The sequence below is a fragment of the Rhinopithecus roxellana genome, chromosome 13 (genome assembly GCF_007565055.1).
Source record: "Rhinopithecus roxellana isolate Shanxi Qingling chromosome 13, ASM756505v1, whole genome shotgun sequence".
Taxonomy (NCBI): Eukaryota; Metazoa; Chordata; class Mammalia; order Primates; family Cercopithecidae; genus Rhinopithecus; species Rhinopithecus roxellana.
In genome coordinates this window covers 22,553,814-22,575,962 of record NC_044561.1, presented here as the reverse complement: position 1 = coordinate 22,575,962, position 22,149 = coordinate 22,553,814, and the positions used below count along the sequence as shown (strand labels likewise).

The 22,149-nt window shown below is 48.9% G+C and overlaps 1 protein-coding gene across 1 annotated transcript in view; it reads right to left on the bottom strand.

Annotated features, from left to right (window-relative positions):
• Positions 1-3,401: 3,401 nt before the first annotated feature.
• TTC28 (tetratricopeptide repeat domain 28) overlaps positions 3,402-22,149 on the bottom strand; it is a 475,930-nt gene continuing 457,182 nt past the window's right edge. The window contains exons 16-21 of the mRNA XM_030915124.1: positions 20,641-20,765; positions 17,787-18,018; positions 17,104-17,180; positions 14,373-14,502; positions 10,543-10,650; positions 3,402-9,150 (exon numbers count right to left, since the gene is read on the bottom strand). Coding sequence (XP_030770984.1) covers positions 7,520-9,150; positions 10,543-10,650; positions 14,373-14,502; positions 17,104-17,180; positions 17,787-18,018; positions 20,641-20,765 — 2,303 coding nt within the window. The 3' untranslated portion in view covers positions 3,402-7,519. The remainder of the gene's footprint in view (positions 9,151-10,542; positions 10,651-14,372; positions 14,503-17,103; positions 17,181-17,786; positions 18,019-20,640; positions 20,766-22,149) is intronic.

The following is a 22,149-nucleotide window of genomic DNA, read 5'->3' as shown; positions in this document are numbered from 1 at the left end:
TGGGGGGTGTGGTGCGTGCCTGAGGTCTCAGCTGATCCAGGAGGCTGAGGCAAGAGGATTGCTTGAGCCAAGGAGTTTGAGGTCAGCCTAGGCCACATAGTGAGAGCCCCATATCTAAAAGTAAATAAATAATAAAATAAAATAAAATAAATTAAAATGCAGAGATTTAATGGCCAATATTTTCTTTAGGATTTTTATGTCTAGGTTCACACATGGAATGGTCCTATTGTTTTCCTATACTATTCACTGGTTTCAGAGTTAAGGATGGCATCTATGAAATGATTTGGACATCGTTTTATATTTTCTAAACAGTTCATTTTGAAAAGAGAGACTAGCTGAAAAAAACTCCTAAAAGTTTGGTGAAATACACGTAAAACCGCTTGGGCCTGCTATTTTTTGGAGAGTTGGATAAGGGCAAAAATAAGGCTAAAATGATTACCATTTTAGTTTAAGTTTCTTTTCCTTCTTACATCAATTTTGGCATTTTATCTTTTTTCAAAACTTTTAATCTTTTTCTAAAAGTTTGTATAATCTAATATATTATTGTGTAATGTCTTTATTTTTCACTTGTTCTTAAATTTATTATGAAGTAGTTCAGATATATAAACGAATTGTAAGTCACAGTCGCCCACATCCCGCTCTTGACGCTAATTCTACCGCCTTTGAGAATTTGACGCTAATACCACTCCGCCTTTGAGAGCCCTCATTCCCAGCATTTCTAGATACCTCCACTGCGTGTATGCACCTGGACCCTGAAAGGCGATATTTTGTACTTTCATATATATTGGCATAAAATCGTTCGTAGCATTTTCTTTCTCTTTGATCTCGGCTGCATCTTTAGTTATAGCCCATTTTCCTTCCTTTTCCCTTTTTCTGACTCAAACGCACGCACGCCCACACACATGCACATACACGATTACTGTTCCCAGAAATCAGTGTAGTTGTCTTTTTGGCAAACTTTGCCCTTCTTAAACTTCTATATTGTCTTCTTTTATTTCTTCTATATTGTCTTCTTTTATTTCTGGCCTTTCTTATTTCCTCTTTTATTTTCTCTGTTACTCTTTTTCTAACTTCTTGGTCACCTAGCTCAGTGAGTAGTTTTTGTTCTTTCCTAGCGTACCTCGGTACTCGAGTGTCACAGCACCAGTGTCCTTCTTAGTCGCTTGGGGTTCTTGTAGTTACATAATTTAAATATTACCCTTGAATATAAACATTTAGGGCTATACATCTTTCTTTAATATGTTGTATTCCACTAGTTTTATGGAATTATTTTATTCTTTACACATATAATGTATACATTTTCTGAAAATACCATGTACGCAGAAATAAAAATAATTGTAATTTTATTTTATTGGGTGAAAGTGATAATGTTTCTAATCCACTGTGCAAATTCTAGGCGAGTATAGAAAAAATAAACACCGCTGTGCTGTAGGTCTGGAGGTATCCACCTGTTTTGATATGTTGTATTTTCCCATTTCTATTTTGAGTTCTTCCATGGGTTGTATGCTATGTGGTCCATTTTAAAATGTCTAAGTGATTGGCTGCTTTTTAGTTATCCTCTTGTTATTGATGCCTGACTTAATTGTATTGTGCTCTGATTATGTGGTAGTAATTCTTCAATATTTACTGAGACTTGCTGTGTGGCCTGTGCATGGTCTGTTTTCATGAAATATTCCATGTGTGCAAGTGAAGACAGTGGATCACTATCCGAGACTGGGTTCTCCTTAACTGCATTTCAGAAGCTTGTTCACAGGATTGTTTAAACCTGCCACATGCTTTCTAACTTTTCGTCTGCTTGATCTATCAATTATTGAGAGTAGTGGCTTAAACCTCCCATTATGATAATGTTTTTTCAAACTTGTAAAACAAATTTTCTTCATGAATTTGGAGGCTATATAGTTAGCTGCATACAAATTTAGAATTTTGCCCTTTTGCTAAGTTTATCATTAGGAGGTGGATCTTTGTTTTTATTAGTGCCTCTTATTTTAATATCTAGTTTGCCAAGCCTTTTACTATCAGCCATTTGGGGCCCTTATGCTTCGGTGATTTTCTTTTCAAATAGCATATAGCTTTTTAAAGAGCATGTGGCTTATTGCCATCATCTGTCAATCTACTGCTTAATTGTTTAGTTCACTTACATTTATAATGATTACTGATATTTTTCTGTCTTTTTTTATTTTAATTTTTGTGGGAACATAGTAGATGTATATATTTATGGGGCATGTGAGATGTTTTGATCCAGGCGTGCAATGCATAATAATCACATCGTGGAGAACGGGGTGTCCATCCCCTCAAGCATTTATCCTTTGTGTTACTAACAAACCAATTATACTTTTAGTTATTTGAAAATGTACAAGTTCATCTTATATTTGTCCTTTTAGATGGTTTTTGTTGTTCCTTCCTTTTTCTTTTTTTTTTTTTTTGAGACGCAGTCTCGCTCTGTCGCCCAGGCTGGAGCGGTGGCCGGATCTCGGCTCACTGCAAGCTCCGCCTCCCGGGTTTACGCCATTCTCCTGCCTCAGCCTCCCCAGTAGCTGGGACTACAGGCGCCCGCCGCCTCGCCCGGCTAGTTTTTTTTGTATTTTTTTAGTAGAGACGGGGTTTCACCATGTTAGCCAGGATGGTCTCGATCTCCTGACCTTGTGATCCGCCCGTCTCGGCCTCCCAAAGTGCTGGGATTACAGGCTTGAGCCACCGCGCCCAGCCTGTTCCTTCCTTTTTCTATTCCTTTACATCAACCAGGGTTTTACAAAATGAATCTGTTTCTCTTCCACTAACTAGTTTGGAAGTATAACCCTCTACTTCAATTTGTGTGTGGAACTACATATATTTAGCTTACTCTAAAAATAATCTACAATTTGTTCCTAAACTTACAGCACTTTAACTCCCTTGTTTTACATATTATTGTCTAGTATTTCTTGTTATCCAAATGAGACATTACTCTTTTTATAAAGGCAATATTTGTGCTCATTTATTCACATTTACCGAGTTCTTCACTATTCCTTCATGCTTCTCATACTTTTGCATATAGAATTATCTTCCTTCTTTCTGAAATACTACCTTGGAAGTTTTGTTAGATGATATAGGGATCTGGTGGTGATGAACAGTTTTTGTTTGTTGAAATATGTATTCAACTGTAGAACTTTCTGGCCCTCCAACTATGAGTAGCGTCTAAATCACCCCCCACCGACAGTGTCCCCAGACCAGAGACGTGGGGGACAGCTCTGCTGCATGCACGGTTGTGCTCTCTGCTTGGTGGATGTGAGGCTATGGTGTAGAGATGGGGATAAAACTAGAGAGATATGTGCTCAGTAATGACACACGGCCACTCGATGTGCTGCAAAGAAATCTAGACAGTGTGGAAAGGGTGAGAAAGTGATCCAGATACAGCGCTTAAAACCGAGGGAACTCATGCTTTAATAGACACTGAAAATCACAAAGGAGGAAGGCCAAGTGCCTTAGCAATCTCAATAAAAATATGAAGTTCTTTTTACATGGTAAATTTCATAATATAAAAAGTTTAATGTCTGGAAACCGTGTAATTTACAAAAAAAGTCCACGTAGGCCAAAGATGGCTAACACTGCATATAAGAAACGTGAATGCCAGTGGGAAGGTGTCTGAGGAGGGGCGGGACCACAGGTGTCCTGACAGGAAACATCTTTGAAGGATGTGGCACAAACAAGGGCCCAGTTCACAAACCAAAGGTACACTCAGAACAGCAGAATAGGTGATGAAAATTACACAGTTTCCACTTGTTGCCTACTTACTGAAAGCAAACCAGATTATTGCATGGCATTTTTCCAACCTGAACTGAAATTCTCAAGGCTACAATTCTTCTTGTGGGTCTGCAAGTGTGTGTGGCCGGGAGGTGGCAGGATCGGCATGGCCGGGACTGGCTGCAGTGATCACGTGCTGGAGGTCACTGGGTCGGAGAAAGCAGGATCAGGACAGCGTGGGTGGCACCTTCGTCTCTTGCTAAAACCCGGCAAGTTTCAGTGTGGACCGTGAATTTTTAAAAAATGGAATGGAGGTGAAAACTATTTCATTTTGTGCCGCACATTAGTGTGGATCAAAATGTGAGTTTTAGTAGCAATTTTTCTCTTGGTATTTTGACTTAATTAAAAAATCAAATTAGTTGAGTCATTTACTGGAGAGAATTAAGAAAGCTTTGACTCCCTTGCTCTGTGGTCCTGCTGAGGTTTCTAAGAGAGGGGAGTTGTACGGCTTATCGTCATTGTATTTACATCTGATGGAGTAGCAGAGGGTGGGACATGCCAGTTTAAATATATGCAATGCTTTCTGCAAATGGTAAGCCAAAAATTGTTTTGTAAATATTACCCACATCCATGGACTCCTCCCAAGTGGGACAAAGAGCCAAGGGCTATGCAGGAGGCATTTTGTTTCATCCACGTGGCCCTCACATACCAGGGCTCCCCGGATGCCAGTCAGTCTATCCACTACCTGACTTGCTGTTCCTAGACTGGAGAAACAAAACATTATTCCATTTTCTGTCATCTATACCAGGAGTCAGCAAACTTGTTAAAAGGCCAGGTATTGGCCGGGTGCGGTAGCTCACACCTGTAATCCCAGCACTTTGGGAGGCTGAGGCGGGCAGATCACCTGAGGTCATGAGTTCGAGACCAGCCTGGCCAACATAGTGAAACCCCGTCTCTACTAAAAATACAAAAATTAGCAGGTCATGGTAGTGGGTGCCTGTAATCCCAGCTACTCAGGAGGCTGAGGCAGGGAGAATCGCTTGAACCCAGGAGGAAGAGGTTGCAGTGAGCCGAAATTGCGCCATTGCACTCTAGCCTGGGCAACAGAGTGAGACTCTGTCTCAAAAAAAAAAAAAAAAAAAAAAGCCAGGTATTAAATATTTTATGTGGTGTGGGCCAAAGGCAAAATCAATAATATTATGTAATTACTTATATAACCCTTTAAAAAGGTAACTTAGCTCATGGCTATGAAAAACCATACCGCTGACCAGACTTAGCCTGTGGGTCATAGTTGCCAACTCCTGATGTACACAAAGAAATCCTGGTGAATTACGCAATTTCCCTTAATTCTAAGTGCATACTTTTTTCAGTGTAGCCTGAAACATTCACTTTGATTTTATGATTTTACATCCATTTTACTCATATAGGAACAGCAAGACGGACATACATATAAAGTGGCGGTGACTCTACAGTGGCCTCTAGACTGGTCTATCATTTTATCACTTTTGTTTTCCCTTCCTTGAAACTTAGACAGAATAAAACCACATAAACCATTTGGCTCTTCAATATGAAACCTAAAACAATAATGTACATGGGACTAAAACCAGGTTAGAGTCCATGAGTCCTCCTAACTGGCTCAATAACCACAGGAAGCGGCAGGGTGGTGGGGGTGTTTGCTAGAGAGGGGCAAATAGGGCGGTACCCTTCCCCTCACGGAAGGAGAGCACAGACCCCCCAGAGCTTTACTCCAGGGATCCTTGGCACTTGGGAAAGAAAGAGGCTGAGAGATTTGCTAAGAGAGGGACAGCCTAACCATCTGCATATGGATTTTAGAAACTTGAGGTTTACTTTTCATTGTTAAGAACCTGATTTTGCTGTCTAATGCACAGTGCTATAAATTTGGTCTTCACTTGCTACACTGGTACTTTTATTACCATTTTTCCCCTACTAACATAAAGAAACCCTCATAATTGCTGGCTTCTTTATAAAGTACTTCGCTTTCAGTGTTGGGATCAGGGCTAGAATGTGACATGCTTATTGTTGCCTTTTGTCAACATGGCTGCTGGTTAAATTAAAAACCTCTAGGATGGAGCTCAGGAGAACACAGACTAGATAAATACTATTCTTTCTTCTTTTCAGAGGAGTACACTGAGGAACAGGTGAGACTGTCAGTGTATGCTCAGAAGCTGAGATCCCACCCATGGTTAAAACCCCCAGCTGGGGATCCTGAGGTCAGTGCCCCCTGCCAGGCCCCTCGGTCTGCTCCATGTGCTGCTGGTGGCCCAGGCCAGGTGGCCGCCCACCTTCATGAGGAACCCCGTAGTGAAGTGGGTAGGATTTTTATTTTAGAATTACCTGAAAGATACTTATCTAAATTCTCCAGTACTAATATGACCTTCAGCATTTCCTTTCTTTAGTAAAATAAATTAATGGTTACCCCTAAATAGATGATTCCCTTGTCTTCCCTCAAGCTGGCAACAATTTAAGTTACTGTCAGAGCTGTAGGAAAAGAAGTCCACCTTCACTTTTTAAGATAGATCTCTTTCTCCCTGGTTGGCTATAATCCGGGATGGCCCTGCTGCTTAGGATCTGGACGTGTGGCTTCAGTGGTGGGGGAGGGGCCAGTCCTTCAGACAGTAGGAGCACAGGAGGCTGGCCAGGGCCAAGGTGAGGGTTTTGGGGGGCAGCTCACAGAGGCAGGTGCTGGGATTGTGGGGACCTGGCAACAGATTTAGATATAAGACAACTGAGGGACCTGGAGTTGGGAAAAGAGAATAAAATTCAACAGCTAATAAAAGGGAATAGGAGCTGGAAGGCGGGATAAATCTAGTTAGCCTTGGAATTTTTTTTTTTTCTTATAAGGAAACTGAGTCATTTCAACCTTTCCTTCCAAACTTGATAATTACTTATTGATGACAATTCAAAATTTGACATTTTAAAAAACTTTTTGAGCTTTTAAAAATAATAGCTATAAATGCAAAGTACTATTGATAGTAAAACCAAGTTGTTTATCCATGTACAAAAAAGGTCAATACTGTTTTAAAAGCACAAAGTTGCATTTTAAATCACAATTGCATAGCTCTAAAATGCCTGGATAAAAGTTACATAATTTTTTTTTAAGAAAATTCAAGTTTGGTTGACAGCGGGACCCAAAGGACATTTGCAGAGGAGAGTTCAGAATGGAAGCGCTCTTTCAATGTGAATTATTGCATTGTTGCTGAGATATTACAATATCATGAGACCAAAATTGCTACAATTTAATTACAAATCATTGGCATTTTAAAAACCATTATTCCATTTTTGGCTAATATAACACTTTCCTGTAGAATTCAACTGAGAGAAATTTCATACATCCCACCCCCAACCAGCACCCGAACGCCTTAGAAAAAGCTCTATTTGTATTTCTGTGTATAAAAGGTACTGCATATATACCTCTTAGCAAAATATGTGCTCCCTTTCCTCTCCCTACCCCAGAACCATGATCATTTTTGTACAAAATCCTGGTGAAGAATCATATCAAAGATGAGAACAGGGAGTTCAAAGGTAAACATTTGGTGAAGTGTGTAGGAAATTCCATGAGCCTCCTGTACCAGCCCCATAGAAGTCCTGGCTTTTGGTGAATGTGGCCCAGAAAAGCCACCAGTGTGTGTGGCAGCCTTTGGACGTGGTCATGCCCCTGGCCCGGAGAGCACAGCATCAGGAGGGTGCTGGTGGCTGGGGGGGGGCTGCACTCGGCACGGCTGAAGCAAACGCCAGGCCCCCATCTGCCGGCTGCTCAGAGTCAGTGGGTATAAAAGATGCTTTAGCATTTGGAAGAAGGGAAAAATCTTCCTGGGGACAGGAACTTGTAGCCATTTCCAGAAGGCAGTCTCAAAGGGCGCGCGGGGGCTGCGGCGGGAGGGCCGGAGGGCAGCGGCAGTGCGCCCAGCGAGGTGGTCTCGGTGCGCCAGTGTCCGTTGGGAGGGGCTTTTGGTGGAGCTCCCTCATGCTGCTGCAGGGACAGCTCCTTCAGTTCAAGCTTATCCACTCCCTCCTCCTTCTTATTGTGCCGTGGTGACAAATTCAACAGACTGAGGACATCTCTCTTAGAAGTCATCGTGCCAGGAGCCCCCCGGAAGATCTTCATTGGCCCTGTGGAATGCTGGGGTGTGCTCTGCCAGAACATCTTCAGGTTATGGACAGCCTGCACCTTTTCATCAATGGCTGCCATTTTCAGTTTGTCTATGTCAGGAGCATCTGCTGGACTCGAGCGAGCGGATCCAGCTGAGGAGTAGGAGAGAGCTGGGGAAGGTGCACTGCCAGCAGGAGACTGGTGGCCGGAGCTTGGGGACATGTTCCTTGGTGATTTGGAAATGTGAGCGCTGTAAGGAGAGCTGGGGTACTTCAGTTTAAAGAGAGGCTGGTCCAGCTGGGAAGTCTGTGAGTCGGAGCTGGGAGATGGCCGGCCACTGTTCTGGCTGGGGCTGTCTTTGATGGACGTCTCCGAGGTGGTGGGGCTGCTATATCCAGAACTCACCTTGGGCAGGGAGGAGCTCCTGGCTGGGGGCTTTGGTTTAACAGTGACTGGCGATGGCTGACTCTTCTGATGGGAGAACACAGGCCTGCTGAACGCGCTGGTTTCTGACGCTCTGAAGACGGCAGCGCTGCTGGGCGCCTGAACACCCTCTTCAGGGTTATTACTCTTGCTCACCTGGCCGCCGCTCCTCTGAAGACGCTCCACCGCAATGAGATGACTCTGTGTCTCCTCTAGAATTTTCTGGGCTAATTCTTGTGGATCAAGTTTTGGATTGCTTTCTTCTTGGGATTTCACGGTACTGTCCGTTTCTGTGCTAGACTGGTCTGATTCTCCTGTATCTGAGCTTGCTAGTTTTCCCACCTTTTGGAAGGGTGAGTTGGGGCTGGGAATCAGAGTCATTTTCACTGGAGAATTTGGAGTGCTGATGCTCCCTTTGGAGCTCACTGAGACTCTCAAGCCTCCGGTTGTCCCAGGTCGGGGTGGTTTGTGGTCTGGTGAGAAGCACATGTTTCGGTTTTCTTGGTAGGTCGCCAAGGGCTCGTTACTGATGATAGAAAACCCTTCATATTCTTCTTCATCTTTGTTGCCTGCAGGGTGGGTCTGGGGAGGCAGCTGGCTCCGAGGCAGGGTGGATCTCTGCAGGTAAGCGTTCTTGGACCGGTCATTGTCCTGTCGTCCTCCGGGGCCTCCACCCTCTGATCCACCCTCAGGTTTGGAGACAAAGCTCATTGAGGAGGCAATGGAGCTCAGACTGTACACAGAGATGGCGTCTGAGGCAATGCTGTCGGCACCGGTGGGAGAGAAGGGGGGGTGCTGGTAGCCCAAGGGCAGGGCATTGGAAACAGACTGAGCAGAAGCAAGAGACTCCAGGGAGGAGGAGCTGTCGAGGCTGAGGCGCTTGGGTAGCTCAGTAGAATCTAAGCACAAAACACAAAGGCCCAAAGGGCAGTTAGAATTCTATATGGTTTTGATTTTTTTTTTTCAAAATTTACAACATCCTTATATGCATAGAAGCTAGCAAAGAATAATGCAAGAGCTACTTATATACACTACTTGAATTAATCTTACAATCCTCAAAAACATGGTCCTGTTAGAAAAAGTAAATCTAACGTAGGGACAAAATCACTCTAGGAGAGCTCACAGCCACACCCACCCTCCCCAGACCCCCACCACCACGGCCCATCTCCACTCTGCTGCCTGTCACATGTGGGGTCAGGGTAAGCAACATGACCCTGTATCCGCCTTCCTCTGAGGAGGGCTGGCTGTGCTCCTGGGGTGGGGGCCCTTTGCTCAGCTGGGGCATGTGAGCAGTCTGTGACATCTCCTGCCCTCCTTTCCAGCTCCATCCCAGCAAGTCCCTCTGGCATCATCTACACTCACTCTCCACACTGCTTCTCCCCCATTCTCTCAACGTACTCCATTCAGGTTTTTGTCCCTGTCATTCTTATAAAGTCGCCAATGAGGTCCACAGTGCCAAATCCAGAGTCCATTGCTCAGTTCTGCAGTGGGATACACCCTGCCCTCACCACCCCTTCCCTCCTCCATAGGCCCCTCCTCATCCTTGTCACTCTGAGACCTGGAATGCCCACAGGACACATTCCTCTTCCCCTCTAACCCTCATGCACCCCGGGGGACGCCATGCACGTTTCTGTCTCCATGCAGACCTCTCCCTGAACTCCAAACTCACATACCAGCTGCCTGCATGGGTGCCTAATGGCTATCCCCAAACTGAATGTGTCCCAGATGAAACTCAAGCCTATTCCTCCTGCCACTTTCCTGACCTCAGCAGAGGGCAATCCCATTTTTGGGATTCTTCCAAAAAAAAAAAACAGGATATCACTTTGACCCATCTGTCATGACCTTCAGCAGACCCCGTTGGTTCCACCTACAAACCATAACCACCTCCCAAGCCAGCATTTATTCTTCCCACTGTAGCCAGCTCGGCCCTTAAGAACATCAGTCAGGCTGGGTGTGTCCCCAGAGCCTGGAAATCTCCTCCGGGGCCCACGTGACCTGAGGGTCCACTCCCATCAGGCCCTGTGGCCCCACAGAAGACAGGCACACCTGTCGCCACGTTCCCGTCTGCTCTGCCACCACCATCTCACTTTCCAGTCCCTCGCCCTGCTTGAGCACTTGCCAGCACCTTGTACATTCCAAGTGCCATGAGAGTAGGGAGTTTTTGTTTCCTGTTCCTGAACAGTCCCTAACGGTTCCCTAACATACACAAAAAATGTTTATTCACTTTTCTTCTGCTTCCCAAAATGTATGTGCTGGTGTTGGCCCCCAGGGAGAGCGTGGCAGGCTCTTACCGAACAGAGACAGCAGGGACTGGAGCGCGAAGTGCACAGTCCGTCGATTAGCTTGCTTCCCGGTTTTCAGGATTACTTCCTCCTGACCAACTTCACAGAGATCAAAACCTAAAGGAACAAAGAATATAAGCATCTGCTTCCTTTGGGAAGATTCCAGATCTTGAACAGGAGCGCTGTAGGGCTCCTTGTGCAACTTCATGGAATGCCTGCAAGGCCCTTCAGGAAGCATTTGGGCCTGGGGCTTCCCCTGTCTGCACAGAGGTTGGTCATGTGGCAGAGGGGTCGGGCTGCCCCACCCAGAACATCCACTCTACGCAGCCCCCATTTGGCATGTGTGTGGCTCTCACTGCCTGGCTCTCCTCTGTCCCTTCACGGAAAGCACTATGGACCAGAACTGAGTAAGGCTCACTCACATGTTTTTTTCCATTTTTTTCACAGAAGTACAGTCTATATAAAGACTGTCCAGGACAAAAACTGGCCACTCCATTCAGCATTGAGAGCAGTATTTACAGCTGGTGCATGGTAAGGTGAAGTTTCTCAAGGGCAAAGACAATGCCTTCATGCATGTTCAAGTGTCTGCCCCCGTGGGCTTTGAAATGAGTGCCGACAATGGGGAATCTGCAGTGACTTCTCTGCCTCTGCCAAAGCCCAGAGGTGCTGCTCCCTAATTCTAAGGATTCTAATGAGACTCAGAGCAGGTGTAACACAGGGCGTGGAGCTTCCTGAGGCTGGCTAACAAGCTGTGGACAATTAAAAGACATTATAGGGACACCAGCAAGTATGTCTCCCTGGGGAGAAGCCAAGCGCAGATGCTATGGCCACAGACGATGTGGTTTGGCCCTGTGTCCCCACCCAAATCTCATCTCAAATTGTAATCCCTGGATGTCGAGGGGAAACCTGGTGGGAGGTGATTGGATTGGTTCATGATAGGGAGTGCTCACGAGATCTGGTTGTTTGATAAGTGTCTGGCATTTCTCCTGTGCTGTCTCTCCTGCCACCTTGTGAAGAAGGTGCCTGCTTCTCCTTCGCCTTCTGCCATGATTGTAACTTTCCTGAGGCCTCCCTAGCAATGCAGAACTGTGAGTCAAACCTTTCTTTATGAATTACCCAGTCTGGGGTAGTATCTTTATACCAATGTAAGAACAGACTAATACATATGGGGACCACAAAGCAAGAATTTAGGGCCTGAAGAGTCTTCAGCATTGAAAATCTTCACTCAAGATCCCTGGTCCCTGTGTAGATCACTGAGCTCCCCTGAAAACACTGCAAAGTGCTGGGTACCTACAATGCCACACCCTCTCCTCTGACCTCACAATGATAAAGTAAGGGGGCCTGTAGTACACGATGCTACTGTCAGCATGCTGTGCGTGTCATGACTCAGCCACAGCACATTCACCAAAGGAGAAACCCCTCCCTCTCTCGTCTGCCTAGCCAGCCAGCCTTTTTACTTGTACTCAGGGATTTGGAGACTATCATTCCCTTAGGAATTAGGTTCACTAGAGGAGCATTCTGGTCTCTGTGGGACGTTTTCCTCTCTGAATTTGAAAGTAGATAGCCCGCCGTGCGCGGTGGCTCAAGCCTGTAATCCCAGCACTTTGGGAGGCCGAGACGGGCGGATCACGAGGTCAGGAGATCGACACCATCCTGGCTAACACGGTGAAACCCCGTCTCTACTAAAAAATACAAAAACTAGCCGGGCGAGGTGGCGGGCGCCTGTAGTCCCAGCTACTGGGGAGGCTGAGGCAGGAGAATGGCGTGAACCCGGGAGGCGGAGCTTGCAGTGAGCTGAGATCCGGCCACTGCACTCCAGTCCGGGCGACAGAGCGAGACTCCGCCTCAAAAAAAAAAAAAAAAAGAAAGTAGATAGCCCCTGAAAGCAACAGGAAGACATGCTCAAAGAACTCAGCATTAAAAAATAATGAATAGTATCAATGTAATGCTTGCATGAGAAACCTCTACTTTTACCAAAATGATTTAAATGGGGTTGCTGAGAACTGGGTCCTCGCCATCTCTGGCAGCCCATGCTGGGTTGTGAAGGTGTGTGCTTACTGCTGAGGACTGGAAAGGGGGCATTTCTTGGAGCCTTGGAGCCCTGGGAGCGAGCTAGCCACCTCTCTCCAGATGACAGGCCTGCCAGACACCACTGTCCTCCCCGAGCTGTAGTCAAAAGGCCATAAAGGTCGCAAATGCATGCAGGCTGACTCGCCCCTTGAGTATCAGTGGCTCTTGGAAAATACGGAGAATAACTGGAACATTGACTAACATCTCCCATAATCCCAACACCAGAGACGGCCGGTGTTAAGATTTTCTGTGTTTCCTTCTGTACTATTCTTGATGTATCTGGCAAAGGGACCTCAAAAGCAGCAAGTGTGCAGAGGAGGAAGGCTGGCTCCACTACCCCCACACCAAAGAGAAGCTCAGGCTCCATGAGGAAGAGAACTTTTCCTTTATAAAGCGAGCTCTTGGCCAGATGTGGTGGCTCATGCCTGTAATCCAAACACTTTGGGAGGCTGAGGCAGGCAGATCACTTGAGCTCAGGAGATGGAGAACAGCCTGGGTAACATAGCGAACCCCTGTGTCTACAAAAAATACAAAAATTAGCTGGGCGTGAGTGGTGCATGCCTGAAGTCCCAGCTACTTGGGAGGCGGAGATTGCAGTGAGCTGAGCTCGTGCCACTGCACTCCAGCACCCCAGCCTAGGTCATAGAGTAAGACTGTCTCCAAAAAAAAAAAAAAAAATGTTGTGGTTGTGCCTTCGTCTTGCGGACTCACTTGTGGCAATGCCCCCAAGGCTTGCCCTACAGCTTCTCACAGAAGTGACAAGAGAAGCATCCGGATGGGAACCCGACCCTTCTCAGTCTAGCCTCCATCTGCTGCTGCTTACATAGATATTTACTATGTTTATGCCAGGAAAATGATGCTTTAAACCCACAGAAGAAAAGCATATAGGCCAGGAGTGGTGGCTTACACCTGAATCCCAGCACTCTGGGAAGCTGCATGGAAGGGCTGCTTGAACCCAGGAGTTTAAGACCATCCTGGGCAACATGGTGAAACCCCATCTCTACAAAAAAAGTTAGAAAAAAATTAAAAACCAAGTAATGCAACCTGGAAAGGATGCAAGCTTCTAATCCAAGGGGATTCAGATCCACCCGCCTCGGCCTCCCAAAGTGCTGGGATTACAGGCGTGAGCCACCGCACCCAGCCCGAGGTGGTTTCAATAGTACTATTTTCCTGCCAGTTTTGAGTACCCAGGGACAGAGGACAACACTGAAACCATTATTATCTTATGACTCTAATTTTAGTTTTCTTTAGCTCCTAATAACACTTGACCTCCAGTAATACTAGAGTCCAGCAGGTTCATCTTAAGGTAATGGGCACAAATGAGAGAGATGAAATCACAGTGCAGAGGAAATGGCACAAAGCCATTTGTGCCATTTGGGAATCCTGCTAAACCACTACAATCTAAGTTAACTTTTTTTTTTAGAAAAAAAAAAAAAAAGAGATCCTCCTGCCTCAGTCCTCCTGAGTAGCTGGGACTACAGGTGTGCACCACCATGCCCGGCTAATTTTTTTTTTATTTTTGTAGAGATGGGGTCTCCCTATGTTGCCCAGGCTGGACTCAAACTCCTGGCTTCAAGTGACCCTCGCACCTCAGCCTCCCAAAGTGCTAGGATTACATGCGTGAGCCACTGTACCCAGCCTGAGTTAACTATTTTAAAATAATATTTAAGAAGACACTGAGATACTTTGCCCAATAGAAACCAGGAGGAAAAGCAGTGATTTAAAAGATGGAATTAAAGAACCCACTAAGTCAAGGATGCTTTCCCTACCTAGAGCTGCCAGGAACTCGTGACATCCCGGGAGCCGCCACAGCTGGACGCTGATGGAGACCTGAATGGGAGCTGATGCCAAGTCCTGCTCCTTCTCGCCAGCCTGGAGCTGAACCAGCACCTGGTGGAGCTGAGGAAGGGAGGACAACGTGAGCACCCTGTGTCTCCTTCCCCTCCAGCCCTCCTCAAGACTTGACCCGTTATTCTTATGTCACCTGTCACTGGCATCGCTAATGACCCTCACGAGTGTAGCATTTGAGATTCTTTTCCAGGTGCATTCATACCTACTGTCCTGCTGTTCTCTCTGTGGGAAGCTGATGGGGCAGTGGGGCAAGAGGCTGTGTGGGGCAGGAGAGGCTGTGTGGCCTCCTGGGGCTGGGGCCGGGTTCTGCTTCCAGCCTCATGTCTTCCCTCAGGTGTGGGAGAGCCTCACAGGAGAGGCCATGGAGAGTAGAAGGGGTGAGTTGGGACCGGCCACCTCCCTCTTTCTTAAGTCATCTTTGGGATCTTGAGGTGGATGGCGAAGAGGAACCTGGTTACATCTTAGAGCCTCACAGCTTGACGAGTAACCCACGTGGCCCACTCGAGTGTCCACTTCCTTTCAGATTTCAGGGTCTCTGGCCTCTCCTCAGGGGTCTGTGTGTGGGTTCACAGAGTGTCACTCACTTAAAGCTGGTTCTGCTCCTGCTGTTGTGGTGGACCTTAAGAGGTCAATCAAGGACACAAGAAGGGTGGAGCAGGAAGAGGGGAGCCAGAGCAGAGGAGGGGACAGGCCGCCGGAGCCAACGGCAGTGGGCATCTGCCTGGAGTGCCACAGCCTGTGTGGCTCCGTTTGACAGCACGTGCACCCCGAGCTCAGAGCCTGCCCAGGGGAACTCGGGGGTGGGTGGGTTGAGGGGCTCACCTGACAACAGTTGCTACTTAAAGTAGTACTCACCATTCCAACCATATTTTTAACAGCCTTCGGCCAGCAGATTATAAGAAAAAGAAAGAAAAAGAGAGAGAAAGAAGAGAGTTTAGACTCAAGCACAGGCTGTTATGCAACATGAGCTGATCACTGTTTAGGAAGCGCCACACCAGGCCCGCGGCTCTGACTGGGAGGGGAGAGGAGCAAGAGTCAGCAGGGGACACACAGGAGAACGGACAGCCACACCCAGGCCAGCCGCGTGCGGATCCAAGGGCTCAGGGGCAGCAGCAGCCAGGCCTCCCTTCCCAGCCAGTAGAGGCTCAGGGGGGGAAAGAGCACAGCGGGCGTTTGTAGCCAGCTCAGGAAACCAAAGTCCCTGGTTCCTGAGTGACCCAGGAAAGATCCACCAGCTGCCACCACTGGGGGCAGCCTCGGGACACATCCCTAGGGCCCGACAGCATATCAGGCAGAAAGTCCCTGTGTTCCCATTAAAAGCAAGAAATTAAGCAACTGGGTTTTTTGGCCTCTCAGCACAGCCCTGCAAATGGAATATAATTTTGGCTTTCAGATTTTGTAGAACACAGACCTCTAGACTGCCTGGGTTCAGGATGCTTTAATACACAGTATCCTGGAAGTGTTTTCCTGATGCTATTCAACAAGCGGGCATAACACACTTACTACAAAATGAGCAGGGACTCAGCCAAGGGTACAGGTCACTGCTAGTTCTAAGTTCCAAATCCATGTGGAAACAGCCCCAGGTAGCACTCAGAGTTTCAGAGGCTAATACTAGATGGAGCAGCTTTATTTCTCCATAGAAATATTTCTGCTTAAGTGAAATTTGCTGGCAAATATCTCTAACAACAACATATATTACTTTTTCAAATTGTTACACTCCAGAATGGCCAGAAAAGCAGCTCTGTGCTCTTCAAGGGCTGCTCCAGCCTCCAGAAGTGCTCCCACAGCTGTCCCCCTAGGGCTTGGTCCAGACCCTCACTGGCCAGAATGCAGTGGTGCAGCATGGGTACTAAGAAGCTCCCAGGCCAAGCTGCAAAGGACCCACATGATGCTAAGAACTGGAACCCTCTGAACTCCTGAACTAGATCCATATTTTCCTAAAAGAAAGCACATCTGCTAAGCAGTATCTTGCATTAGAGTTGCTCCTGTGTTCACTGCTTTGCCTCAGTGACTATCTTGTTTCGTTATGGTAAGTACTTTGATCAAAGAAGTATGGGGAACACCTGCAGCTGTCCTGGCAGGCTGGCCCACACCTGGTGGCTTGGGGAGGGTGGCTGTAACTCTTGTCAATCCGCTGAAAAAGTTGGTGGTGAGGAGGACAAGGTTCAGGAGACCACTGAATGGAGATTTCAGGAAATGCCCTGAGACCACAGGTGACAGGGGCCCCATAAGCATCCTCTGAAGGCCCTTGATGCTCAGCACCCAGTGAGAACACTATGCAAACCTGCCCCCCTGTGCCCCGCTGAGTCAAGCACCCAGCTTCACCCTGGGGTTGGCCGCATAGCTTCATCAGGGCCACAGGTGCACCTGACAATGCCAATAGTGGCCAGTGTCTGCTGGCACGGCCTCCCATCCTGGGAAGGGGCAGCGCTGCTGGCACGGATGCCTTGGCATCATAGATGGAAATAGCAGGTAAACAGCACTTGCCAGGGAGGGCTATTCTCTTAACTACCAGCCCTCACCTTCTTCAAATCACAAAGGCAATGAGACTGCATTAATTTACAGGTTCCTATTTAGGGCCAAGTTGCTCTGCCTTTCCAAATCAGCATGAGCCTCAGGCCCTGGCTCAGCCCTCCAGGCTCGACTTACCCGGCTGATGAGCTGCTCTCCCGTCTCCGAGGCAGTGATGAGTTTGCAAAGGGCTTGGAGGGCAGGATTGGGCAGACCTAAACCAAGGAAAAAGGGTAGAAGTTATTCAGAAGAGCCTCTGCACCCAAAAACCTTCCCAGGGGAAAGAACCCTAACTCCTCGGCATCGGTGGCATTTTTCAGAAGCTCAGCACAGCTGGACATGTGTGTCTGTGTGTGACTTGGAAAGGGACAGTGTGGTCTCCCAGGAAGGTGGGTAGAGGTGGGGTGAGTCCTGACCCTGCCTCTAGGCCTGGCCACGCTGCAAGGACCCAGGCAGCACCACCCCGAGTCAAGCACCCAGCTTCACCCTGGGGTTGGCCGCACAGCTTCATCGGGGCCACAGCTGCTGATGACAATGGAAGTAGTGGCCAGTGTCTGCCAGCATGACCTCCCGTCATCCCAGGAAGGGGCAGTGCCAGCTGGGCGCAAATGCCTGCCATCACAGATGGAAACAGCAGGTATATGGCACTTGTTTCCTCCAGGGGTGGAGATGCTTGTGTCTGGGACTCCTTGCCATTTCTCAGAACACCCTGCTTCTAGCTGGGAGATCCAGCATCCTCATGAATGCGGGGCCCAAGGCCACCAACTATTCCACCTGCTGTCAGCCAGACCTGTTGCCCCAGCCCTACACCCGCAGCTCACCCAGCAGGGACTGGAGGGTGCTGCTGCACTGCTGGAGCCGGTCACCCGGGTCGGAGGTTGGGAAGAAGACAGCTGCTGGCAGGCCACTGGTTGGGGGGTCCAGCCGGAAGCCCACAGCGGTGAGGAGGGCCTGCCAGCCAGGGATGCCGCCCACTTTGTTCTCCACGCTCTGCTGGGACGTGTACATGGCATTGCGCTGCCCATTCTGGATGCGCTGCAGGGACTTTTCCACCTGGGGGGAAATTGGGGGTGAGTCAGAGACCCAGGCCAGCCCTGGTTTCTGTCCACATGGCTTTGAGGGTACACAAAGCCCCAGGGGTGAAGCAAGGCTGACTGCTGCAACCCCACATGGCCAGGCCTGAGGATGTGACAGTGGGGCACTGACCAGGCATCTTGCGAGGGAGGGCACAGAAGGGAAGGATTTTATAATCAGAGCCCTCGAGGGCTGGTGCAACAGAAGGATTCTGTCCCTCCCCTAAACCAACCCCTTGCACACTCTCCACAGACAGTAAAGCAATGTGTCTGAACACACAGGGGCCTGCCTCAAACCATGTAATAGCTCCTGCCCACTAGGATAAACCCTCAGGCCCTTCAGGACCCCCCTCGCTGCCCACAGCCCAGCCCCATCATGGGGTCTTGGCTGGCAATGCCCTTCTTCCCCATTCTTCCCACTCAGCCTTCGTCTCTCCGCACTGGCCTCTGGAGCCTATACCTCCCTCCACCGGGAAGTGTCCTCCTGTCATCCAGGGCCTGAACAGTTGCCTGCCACTTCTACGCTGGTCACCCAAGTCACTGCTGCATGAACTACATGAGTGAGTGTTTTAACAGTAGTGCAGGGTCTCAAGGCTAAGTGGGGACAGCTGAGAGGCGCAGTGGCTCACACCTGTAATCCTAACACTTTAGGAGGCCAAGACGGGTAGATCACTTGAGTTCAGGAGTTCAAGACAAGCCAGAGCAACATAGTGAGACCCCAGGTCTATACCCCGTCCCCCACAAAAAAACACCAAATAACAGTAGTGCAAACAGCTTTCATCGGGCCTCCCTGGGCCTCTCCCTAGCGGAAACCCCTGTCCACTCTGGGATGTTGGTGCCCTGTGAGGCACATGTGCCCTCAGTGGAGGGGCATGAGTGCTCCAAGATGACCTGAGGCTTTTTTTTTTTTTTTTTTTAAACAGTAAACACTGGGACGCCAGAGCACAGGCGTCCCAGACAGAAGGAAGTGTGTACTCACAATCAGCCAGGAGGAAACAAGCCTGCCTGGGAAGGCAGAAGATCAGCCCTGGCTGTCACTTGGGCAGGGCGGGCCTCCAAGACACTGCCTACTGGATCAAGGAATATCCAGGAGGTGTTAGAAGGTAGGGGCTGGGGAACTTGACCCATGGCCCCCACACTCCTGCATCCACCCCAGGAGATCAAAGGAAAAAGAGGAAACCCTTAAATGGGCCTGAGGGGCCTTAAGGCCACAGTGGGGGCAGCTGAGAGGCCTGGCCTGGGAGGAGGTGGCTAATGGGTAGAGAAGGCAGTTCCATTACGCCAAAAAAGCAGTGTGCAGTGGCAGCAAGGACAGAGGGACTTTGCGGGTGACGGGACCTGAGAACTGAAAGGCTCTAGGCAGTTTCCAGATACGGGGTAACAATGGAGAGGGCCTCCTAGCACCCTGGGCGTTGGCCTCCTTGAGCCAACTGGGGGAATGCTGGGGGCTTGCTCGTCACAGTGTTCACATACTGATTACTTTCAGGCCTGAGGAGACCCTAAGCTTAAGAAATGTGTGTGACTCTATCCTCAGAGGTGCATGGAGAGCTACCACACACAGGCCCAGGTGCCACAGGTCTGAACAGAGGGACCTGATCAGACCCAACCCACAGGCAAAAAGTTTGCATAGCCCAGGAGACACTGCTCACTCCCAGGCCTGCATGGATGCTGCCCTAGATCCTCCATCTTAACCATGGACGCAGCCAGGCTGCAGCAACCAGCCTGCAAGGAGGCCCTGGGGTCTGTGGCAGATTTGGAAGGAGCTTGGCTGTGGCATGGCTGTTCACCCACACTGCATGGGCCCCAGGCTGGCACTGGGCTAGGAAGATGTGGGGTGGGCTAGGGCTGGTCTTTCTGGCACAGCACTCTAAATGATTTGAAACGGCCTTCCAGGTTGTTCCCGAGGTAGAAGGATGAAACAAGTTTGATGTCACTGCTTCTTGACTCCACTGATAACATTTGCACCTGTAGATGTGGGCCCTCCATTTGTGCTCTCACCTGGGCTCCACAGAAGTTGGGGCAGGCTGGTCAAGGGCATGATCAAACTTGGACTCATTAGGGGCAGACTGAAGTCATCTGATGGTAAAATAGGACTCTACTGTGCGGCGAGTACTCGCATTTTCTCAAATCCTCATGATAACCTTGAAATATTCAACTGTTATCACCCTTTCCAGATGAGAGCACTGAGGCTTGGAGAGCCAAAGTGACTTGCCCAAAGCCACATGACCTGGAAGCTGCTAGGGTGTGGGTCACTGTCATTGGCTGCCCTTCCCCCAGGGTCCTGGCGAGTACTGCTACAGCCACCTGTATGGCACCACCCACCGTGCCCACCCCTCAAGCCAGTGGGCTCATCCCGGGGATGTCTGCAGAAGCACCCTGGGGATGCTGCCCACTTTGTGCATCAGGCTTTGCTGGGACATGGGTCTCCCAAGCAGGCTTATCCCAGGGACGTCTGCGGAAGCCGGTCAGTGCCGTCCTGGACATGGCCCCAGTCATGATGTCCTCTCCACCTGCTCACATCCCATGTAAGGAAACCCTTGCCTTCCCCTTCTTGCACAGCACTGCCAGCTCTTGTTGAGTTCAGGGTGCCCGACCCCCTTACCAGGTGCAGCAGCACTCGCAGGGCATCCCGCGCGCGCTCCGGGTGCTGCAGGATCTCTGTGAGGGCCTGGCCGATGAGTGATGAGGGGCTGTTCAGCTTAACATCACTCCCGATGAGCATGAACCCTGCAGAGAGCAAAGGAGGACACCCTCAGCAGAGCGGCTGGAGACCCCAGCCCCACCCCGGCTTCTAGGGCTCACTTATGCCTCAAGGTTAACCCAGCAGAAAGAGCAGGGCCTGGCAGGGGAGCAGCTCACAGGCTAGACTGGGGCATCTGACTCACTGGATGGTGATGTGGCACCCCTTTGTCCCCTTCCTTTTAAGAATCAATATTGCTTAGCTGTTCAGGTAAGTGGGGCCTGCTGTTTTGCAGAAAGGAGCCAAGGGAAGTACAGTGGGAAAACCTGCCTTTTTTTCCCTGAAATTTCATCTGTGTCTATCCTCAGGCCTTTAGGAAGGGACATGCCAGGGCAGGGGAGGTGCACGTATCTCCTCCTTGGGGCCACGGGGAGGCAGGGAGTGGCTACTCATCCAGTTCTAAACCAGCAAACAAGTTCGGCTGGGGAAGACCAGCTGGGCTGAGGAGCACGGCATCCCACCGTTCCTTTCCACATTGCCTTCCAAAACAGGGCCTGGGGGAGCAGGTTCCTCAAGCCCACGGGCAACTTTAGGACCAGCCTGCCCCCAAATCATGTAGGGAAAGGGTTTTCTAAGAGAATGAGCTCTTTTTAAAGGGAACAGGAGAGCATCACTAAAAATGGTTTCATCCGCAACAAAGTTGTGACTTACATTATCTATCAACAAAACTAAACAAACAAAGACCCTTTTCAAAATGCCATGCCCGTAAGCACACTGGACAGACCTGCAGAGACAGGAAAGGGGCCAGGTCCCCACAAGCCCTGCAGTAGGTTTTGTGGGATGCTGTGGGGCCCAAAGCCCCTTCTGACTGCCAGGAGCATGTCGCACAGGACTTGTATGATGAGGACAATAATGGAAGCCACAGGGGTCACCTCTACTTTCTGTGTCTCCTAAGAGCAGGAGAAGCAGGTGAGTAGCCCTCCATGCCTGCCTGTGCACGCTCCGCCTGGCAGAACCAAGGGATGGCCATGAGGTGAGTAGGCAGGGCGGGGTATGTGCCTGTTGGACCAACTAAATGCTTTTCAGCCTCATGAAGAAACAGGAACAATTCTATTTTGTTTTTTGAATAGCTCTTTGAAAAATACTCCAGTTGTGTTTGTAAAGTAAGCAAAATGTTTCCATCTTTCAACAGCATGACCCATCCACCTGGCACCAGCACCTGGGGCTGCCAGGCAGCCACCCCTGCAGCTGTGTTGTTTGCTGGCTGACAGGGCCTGGCAGTGCTGTGGCTCCACCCCAGGGCTGACCCACTTTTGGAAAATGACACCAGCAGTATCAGGATGTGTCAACTGGATTTATGTTAAGAAAACAGGATTTTTGGTAGTCCTCTGTTTCCCAAAGTTTGAGACACTTTCAGACACTCTGCTTTGC